The sequence below is a fragment of the Chiloscyllium plagiosum genome, chromosome 10 (genome assembly GCF_004010195.1).
Source record: "Chiloscyllium plagiosum isolate BGI_BamShark_2017 chromosome 10, ASM401019v2, whole genome shotgun sequence".
NCBI lineage: Eukaryota > Metazoa > Chordata > Chondrichthyes > Orectolobiformes > Hemiscylliidae > Chiloscyllium > Chiloscyllium plagiosum.
The window spans coordinates 43,412,389-43,420,977 of record NC_057719.1 but is presented as its reverse complement, the minus strand read 5'-3'; the positions used below and the strand labels follow the sequence as shown (position 1 = coordinate 43,420,977).

The 8,589-nt window shown below is 40.1% G+C and overlaps 1 protein-coding gene across 2 annotated transcripts in view; it reads left to right on the top strand.

Annotated features, from left to right (window-relative positions):
* sos2 (son of sevenless homolog 2 (Drosophila)) overlaps positions 1 to 8,186 on the top strand; it is a 99,940-nt gene extending 91,754 nt beyond the window's left edge. For both annotated transcript variants that reach the window (XM_043697602.1, XM_043697601.1), the window contains 2 exons: positions 729 to 832; positions 6,409 to 8,186. In XM_043697602.1, the coding sequence (XP_043553537.1) occupies positions 729 to 832; positions 6,409 to 6,894 (590 nt within the window). In that variant the 3' untranslated portion in view covers positions 6,895 to 8,186. The remainder of the gene's footprint in view (positions 1 to 728; positions 833 to 6,408) is intronic.
* The last annotated feature ends 403 nt before the right edge of the window (positions 8,187 to 8,589 follow it).

Sequence of the window (8,589 nt, the reverse complement as noted above, 5' to 3'; positions counted from 1 at the left end):
CTCAGATCCTCCAACCCTGTCAACATCCTTGTAATTCTATTCTGAACCCTTTCAAGTTTCACAACTGAGACATGATTTCCCATGCACAAAGCCATGTTGACTATCCCTAATCAGTCCTTGCCTTTCCAAATACATGTACATCCTGTCCCTCAGGATTCCCTCCAACAACTTGCCCACCACTGAGGTCAGGCTTACCGGTCTATAGTTCCCTGGCTTGTCTTTACCGCCCTTCTTAAACAGTGGCACCACGTTGGACAACCTCCAGTCTTCCGGCACCTCACCTGTGACTATCGATGATACAAATATCTCAGAAAGAGGCCCCATCAATCACTTCTCTAGCTTCCCACAGAGTTCTCGGGTACACTTGATCTGGTCCAGGGGATTTATCCACCTTTAACCTTGCACTCCTTTGCCTCACTATCTGAAGGTGATGTTATCAGTTGCTGAAGCCCCATGTTTTGTAATTCCTGACCAAACTCTTTCTTGTTGCTTCTCCTCCTCTTCTTGGATAGCCTTGTTAAAATTCACCTCCTTCACCCTGTCTTGCATTTCTCTTGCAGGTCAGTATGAGTTTTTGGCACCGATTGTGAAATTACTTTCTTTTAGAGCATTTTCCAAGTTACAAAGGGCTATATAGATGCAAGTTATTGCTGGAGCTGTTGAGCCACTAAAATGTAAACATGAAATAAATGATTGGAGTTTAATCTCTGCTTTCACTCTGTTTCCAGAACCTCACTCAAGTTCAAGTTATCATACTTCAAGTGAAGATTCATCTACTCCTCCACCTCTTCCTCAACGAAATAAGCCTGCTTTAGATTTGTTAAATTCTAAGGTAAAGAAAGTATCTCGTGGTACAATGTGAAATCATACTGAAATAACACTTTCCTTCTTCATTGAACTTCCATTACATTGTTTAGGAATAAGTCTAACCTACCGACTGCTGAAGGCTTGTGCCAACATTTGGAGAGTTGTTGCACAATATACTCGATCAATAGCCTTACAGTCTGTTGTGATTCTGTGATGTGACTATGTACCACGCGGCAAGCAGCATTACCATCACTGGCCATATCCTAGAACACCCCCCGCCCCAGCAGCTGCTGATGAATCTAAATCAGTATTCCTCTATGCTGAACACCAATTGGAAAAAGCTTTAAGGGTGGCAAGGGCACAGAATGTACACAAGCTGGAAGATTTCATTGTTCACCTTGGTTGTATCTTTACTGACCAAATGCGCTGAATCCTGCAAAACAGAGATGCCAGAATGAGCCTGTGGCAGGTGGTGAGGAAATCAACAATTATTTCAAGACACACAGTAAAAATACCACATCAAATGCATTGCCCTCTTCAGTATTCCTAGTTAACTCCTCAAAATATTTGATCAAATTTCTCAAATACAACCCTCTCGAAATAAATCCATGCTGACTATCCCTGATTAAGTTAAAAATCACACAACACCAGGTAATAGTCCAACAGGTTTAATTGGAAGCACACTAGCTTTCAGAGCGACGCTCCAAATCATATCCCTGATTAATCCTTGTCTCTCCAAGCATAGAAATGATCCAACCCTCAGAATTCATCCATACCATCGTGATTAGACTGACTGGGCTGTAATTTCCCGGTCTATCCCTTCCTTCCTTTTTTAATAATGGGACAACATTAACAGTTCTCCAGTCCTCTGGAAGTACACCAGTGGCCAGAGAGAATTTGCAAACCACTAGGGTTTTTGATATCTCTTCCCATGCTTCCCTCAACAACCGAGGAGACATCTCATCCAAGCCTAGTCTTCTATCCTGATGTCTATACCTGATGCGACCTGTTCCATTGTGAAGACAAACGTAAAGTATTCATTGTCCGCATCTTCTGGGTCCACACATACATTAACTATATGGTTTCTAATGGGCACTACTTATTCCATAGTTTTTTCTTCCCCCACTCTTCATGCATTAAACAAAACCTTTGGATTTTCCTTTGTTCTACCAGTCAATGCTTTCTCATACATTCTCTTTGTTTTCCTAATTTTCTTTTTAAATTTCCCCTTGCACTTGTTATTCCTCATGAGAATTTGCTGTATTGAACTCTTGGTATCAGCCATAAACTTTTTTTTTGACTTGATTTCATCATCCTGACCTTTATGCCCCTTGAAAATTAGAATTTCCAGTCTTGGTCCCAAACTTCGCTATAATGGGAATTTATTGGCCGTTAATTCTTGCGATGTCCTCCTTGGATACCACCAACCACCAACATTGTTTTAGTTGCAAGTGTTTGCTCCCAATCTGCTCAGGCCACATTGTATCTTATCTCAGTGAAATTCGTCTTTCCCAATTTGTAACTTTTATTCCTGACCTACCCTTGTCCTATTTCGCAATTATCCTAAAGCTGAGTTATAGTCACCATCTCCAAAATGCTCCCCTACTCATATTCCTTTCAATTATTGGGCTAATTTCCCAGTATTAGGCCCAGAATTACTCCTGTCTTGTTGGGTTTTTTACATACTGGCTAAAATTATTCTAGATGCAGTTTAAGAATTTTGTTCCCTCCCTATATTTCATAATAAGATTATCCCCCAGATTCATTAATTCATTGGCAGTCCGGCGGAGGTGAGCATGTCTCTCTTCCACTCAGGGTGAATCCTTAGGTGGCTGTACAGACCAGTGTGGCTACTGCAGGCTTGGGGGTGTCTCGTGTCAGTGCCCAGTCCATCAAAGCCGATCAAAGATGGTCAGTGCCTCGATGCTGGGGATGTTGGTCTGATCAAGAACATTGGTGTTAGTGTGTCTGTCTTCCCAGCAGATTCACAGGATCTTACACAAGCAGCTTTGGTGGTACTGTTCCAGCACCTTGAGTTGTCTGCTGCAGACATTCCGCATCTCAGAAACATATAGGAAGGCAGAAGCCACCACAGCTCTTTAAATCATGATCTGGGTGTTGGATCTGATGTTGTTGTCCTCCAAGATCCCTTTCCTCAGGTGACCGAAGGCTGCGCCACCACAGTGGATGTGGTGCTGGATATCTTAAATAGTTGCTTTGGCCAACACGATGGTCCCAAGGTGTTGGAAGTGATCAACATTCTCTAAGGTCTCCCCATGAACCTTAATGATTGAGGTTCACTCCACAGCGCCGAGCCAGGTTCATGGAGGACCGTCGTCTTGTGCATATTCAGGATGAGGCCCATGCTCTCACGTGCCTCCTAAAGGTGCTGACAGTGCTCTAGGAATGCATATATGCAGGCATCATTCAACATTTGGACCAGTGTCAAGCAGGGATGCATCACTGCCCCAACACTATTCTTGGTCTACTTTGTTGCAATGCTTGATCTCATTGCCAACCAGCTCCTCACTGGAGTGGAGCTAATTTACAGAACCTGTGGGAAATGATTAAATGTCTGATACCTTCAAGCCAAAACCAAAGTCACCCCAACCAGTATCCTGGATACTATTTGGGTGGCTAAAATCCCTTAATATTATTACTGCCTTAAAATTTCAGAGAAGTGTAGTAATATTACATACTTGATCCTCCATCTTTCCATGACTGTTTAGAGATCTGTAGTAAACTTCCAGCAATGATTGCCCTTTTTGTGATCTTGGCTCTTATGCATATGGACACATTTGATGATCTTTCCAAGAAATCACTGATTGCTTGATCAATATGATTGCCCCTCCCTTGCCTCCTCTATTCGACACACTCTTATCTGAATACCCGGTAACCAAGAATGCTGAGCTGCCAATCCTGTCTGCCTTTCAGTCAAATCTCATTCATAACTATAGCTACCATATCATACTCACCTTCTGTGCCCTCAACTTGTCTGTCTTATTCCTCAGGCACCTTACATTAAAATGTACACCATATATTTGTTAAACTCCCATCCTTCTTATCCAGCTTAAGTTTTCTCTGCCTTCCAGATTCGCTTGTTTGTATTTTAACAAATAATTCCATCTTAATGGCTCCTTATCTGTTGGGATCCCATTCCCCCTGTCAATCTAGTTTAAATCCAAAGCAACGGTTTTAGCAAACCTTCCTGTGAGGATGTTCGTCATTTTCTTGTTCAGATGTAACTCATTCTACTTGTACAGTTCCCAATCCCTCTGGAAACAGCCTCAATGCCTCAGGAATATAAAGTCAACTCCCTCCTGCACCATCTGTCTAGCCACCCGTTCATCTGCTCGCTACTGCATGACAACAGGAATAATCCAGAGATTACTAGCTTTGAAGACCTAATTTCCAGTTTCTTATCTAACTCCTTAAAGTCTGTTTGCAAAACATTGTTTATCTTTACTGAGCTGAAAATGTGTTGCTGGAAAAGCGCAGCAGGTCAGGCAGCATCCAGGGAACAGGAGAATCGACGTTTCGGGCATAAGCCCTTCTTAAGGATTCCTGAAGAAGGGCTTATGCCCGAAATGTCGATTCTCCTGTTCCCTGGATGCTGCCTGACCTGCTGCGCTTTTCCAGCAACACATTTTCAGCTCTGATCTCCAGCATCTGCAGACCTCACTTTCTCCTCATTGTTTATCTTTAACCCAGTGTCATTAAAATATATTCCATATGCTGCCAATGTGGATCATGGTCACTGGCTGTTCACCCTTCTGCTTCAGAATGCCCTGCAACTGTTCCATGACATCCTAAGTGATTGAGGTTGTAGATTTGGAAAATGGTGTCAAAGGAGCCTTAGCAAGTTGTTGCAGTGCGTCTGATATATACTGCTGCCGCTATTCCCGCATGCTGGAGGAAGAGAAAGCATTAAGATGGTAGACGATGCAATTTAAGTGGATTGCTTTGTACTGAATTGCATTGAGCCTCTGAAGTGTTGGAGCTGCAGTCATACAGATAAGTGGAGACAGTATTCCATCACAGTTTTCCTGAAATGTACCTTGTAGATGGTGGATAGATTTTGGAAAGTCAGAAGATGAGTTACTTGAGAATTCCCAGCCTCTGTCCTGCTCTTGCAGCCAGAGTATTTGTGTGAAATAGTTAAATCTTTGAAACTTAAGAATGCAGCTGATGGACAATTCAAGGGTGGTAATACAATAGAATATAGAGATAAGCAGATTAGGTTCTCTCTTTTTCAAGATGATCACTGCTTGGCACTAGTTTTGTAACTATTATAAAACCAATAACTCACTAGTCTGACAAACCGGGTTGAATCATCCATTTGATCGTTGCATAATGAGAGCCCTACCTCATTAAGAGGACCCTGTGAAAGGCAGACACCATCGTCAATAAGAGTGGGCAAGGTAAGTAATCCAGAGATTACCAACTGTGAAGACCTAATTTCCAGTTTCCCTAAGTGGAACTCTATTGTCTATAAGCAGGAATAAGATTTTTTTATAGGAGTAAATGTAAAATAAAAGCAAAAGTCTATTTTCTATTTAGTTAAAGTATGTTTGGGAGCTCAGGCCTGTGATTTTCACATCTTGCACTATCTGGGAAACCCTCAACTGTCCTGGCAGTCTGGATAACAATGTGTGCAGGCAATGCCTCCAGCTGGAGCAATTCAAGATCAGTGTTTTGGAGCTTCAGAGAGAGGAAGAAGTGTGGAAGATAGTGATAGCAAATTTGTTAATGAGGGAAGTAGACATGCTAAGGCTCCTTTGATACCATCTTCCAATTCTACAACCTCTATCACTTAGGATAAGAACAGCAGGTACATGGGACACTGCTAACTATAAGTTGTCTACCAAGCCTCTCCCATCTTGACTTGGAATTGTGTTGCTGTACTTTGTGGTTGCTTGATCAAAAACTTGTAACTTCTTTGTGGCACTATGTGTATATCTATACCACTGGACTGCAGTAGTTCAGAAGGTGACTCAAAAGATAGCCTGGGATGGGTATAAAATGTTTGTCATCTAATAACTGCTCACATCCCATAAAGGAAAAATAAAAAGATTGAACCTAATATCTTCCCATTAGTTGGTTTAGTTCCACATTGCACAATGTGCTACTTAGTTTTCCTGCAGGTATTCCTGCTATTTTTCACTTTTATCCTAATATAAGTTGTGTAATTTTTCAGTGATATAATTTGTGTGAAACACACTTGCAAATGTCCAATTCTGATCTTTTCTTGAAGTGGATTCCTGCCTGAACATTGAACTATTACAAACAAAAACAACAACATAAATTGCTGGAAAAGCTGAACAGGTCTGGCAGCATCTGTGGAGAAGGATCAGAGTTACTATTTCAGATCAAATCACCCTTCCTCAGAACTGAACCCCCGTTTTGAACTTTCACAGCAATTTCGGTTTTTGTTTCTGATTTACAGCATCCACAGCTCTTTCGGGTTTTTATTTGCTTCATTGTTGTTAGGTTTACAATTACTAATGATTGTTCTGTTGAATTCTCAATTTCATGTTTTTGTCATTTCAACTTAATTAATTGGAAGGAATTCTGACTAGAATTTCATCTCTTTATTTACAGACAGCTTCAAATATGCCAGATAGTCCTCCTGCTATTCCACCTCGGTTGCCTCGGGTTCCTGGATTACATGTTCACTCAGATGGGCTACTGCACAGTCCTCCTCCACCTCCTCCGAGGGATCCGTTGCCTGATACACCTCCACCCATACCACTAAGGCCTCCTGAGCACTTCATGAACGATCCTTTCAATATCCAGCCAGCACCAAAGAGCCACCTATATCGAGATCAAGACTGGTACAGAGAATCAGGCACAAATCTTATTTCCCCCAGGACTCCTCCTCCAACACCATCTCCCATGATTAAACGACGTTCAAACCACAATAACCCTATTTATTCCTCTGCTCCTCCTATACCTCCCAGACAGAACTCTAGTCCACTGCTGCCAAAACTTCCACCAAAGACTTACAAACGAGAATTATCGCATCCTCCTTTGCACGGAGGTGGACTGCCATTGCTGGAAAATGCAGAAATTCCACACTTACACTAAATTTGAAGCACTGTGGGAAATCGGGCATCTGTATTAAGACACTGGGGCAAGAAAATGTATTGCTGTCTTTAACTTCTTTTGTCATCTTGTTAATAATTGTGCACTGTGAAGATTGTGCACTTGAGAAACTGGTATTGGAGTAAAACTGAATCTTTGTTTCTTTCAGACCACAGAATGGGACATTATTGTGATCTCCTCTCAGTAGCATTTTCTTTCCTCAGACTTACAGTGCCAACATAATTACCTTGAAGTGTAACAAGTTTGCATTTGCACTGTACAAATGAATTAACTTATTTGAACCAATCATTGCACTGAGCCAACAAGATGAATCTTTGAGACATATTTGAGCTCTAGTGGCCTTGTCAAGTGATGGAATTTCACAGACATCAGGAAGGATATTATAATGCTGATCCTGAGTGACTTTTCATTTTGTTAGAATGAGCTTTATAGATCTTTTACTGAAATTCAATATTTGATGCCGATCACCTAAGGACAAACTTTCTGAAATGTGGCGCTTTATACAACTTATTTCTGTAATCAAGTTCTATTGGTTGACTGCTTCAAATTTTAGAGAAGAAATTGTAACACTAATCAGAGGTTTTGAAAGAAAAAAGCTGTCTAACCTGCATCAATATGTAAAATGATGTAGTCAGTTTGTAAACAAACAAGCAATTATAACTCAAGATCAGGATTTCTTTCAATATTTCTTGTGAGCATGCATCTTTTCTCAGATGTGCCTTTTGATTTCATTTGTAAACAAGATTATCTTCAATTATCAAGTCACCTAAGAACTCAAAAATGAGAACAAAAATGATTGTGAATGTACAGTTTTGTTTTTACTGTATACATATAGATGACACCTGTTTTGTATGGACTGAATGGAGTAATATAAACAATCTGCCATCTGTATACTCCATCAAAATCTTAACTGCTGTGGATCAAGAACAAACCAACCAAAATTCTTCTGATGCAAACCACAGTGCTAAACTGGCTCTGCTGTAGCATTTTATTAAATCTCCTGTAGACTTCTTTCAGTATTGTATTTGAACCAAAATACACTTCAAACTTTACTAAAAATAAATTAAATATAGTAGCCATGACCTAAAATTGCCTACTTGCCATAACTCGTGGTGTATGAAAAGGTGAAGAATTTGTTGTTTACCAGTAGTGTTGTAGCTGCTTTCCTGAAGTGACTTATGATGGTCTTTTCATTTAATGTAATGTGGCCTTCCATTTGTACTTTGTATTTGTGACTTTAATAAGATTAATAAATTGTCCAGTCTTAATTTTTACTTAAGCATTTAAAATTGCCTGTGTCACTTTAAAAAAAAAATCTTTTGAATGTATCTGAATTACTAAACATTAATGTTTTTAAATATTTGCCTGACATTACTTTTTATGTATATTTGGGAAACGCAGTTGTTTCTGCTGAAGTATTGCTATTGGAGTTTTTACCGTTTTGTAAATTGAGTTAGTTTGCAAAAGATTCAACTGGGAGCCTGAAACTCTTTGAATATGGCTGCAGCCAACCAGGTTTATTGTTTGTGTTTATTTGGTTTTGGGCTTCAAATTAGACACATTGTTTAGATCTGAAGGATTGTATTCAACCATCTCTAGATGTAAGATGGTAGCTGAAAATGAATGTTAAAATTAAGCATTATAAAAGATGATTTCTGACAGAAAATGGATAAAGAT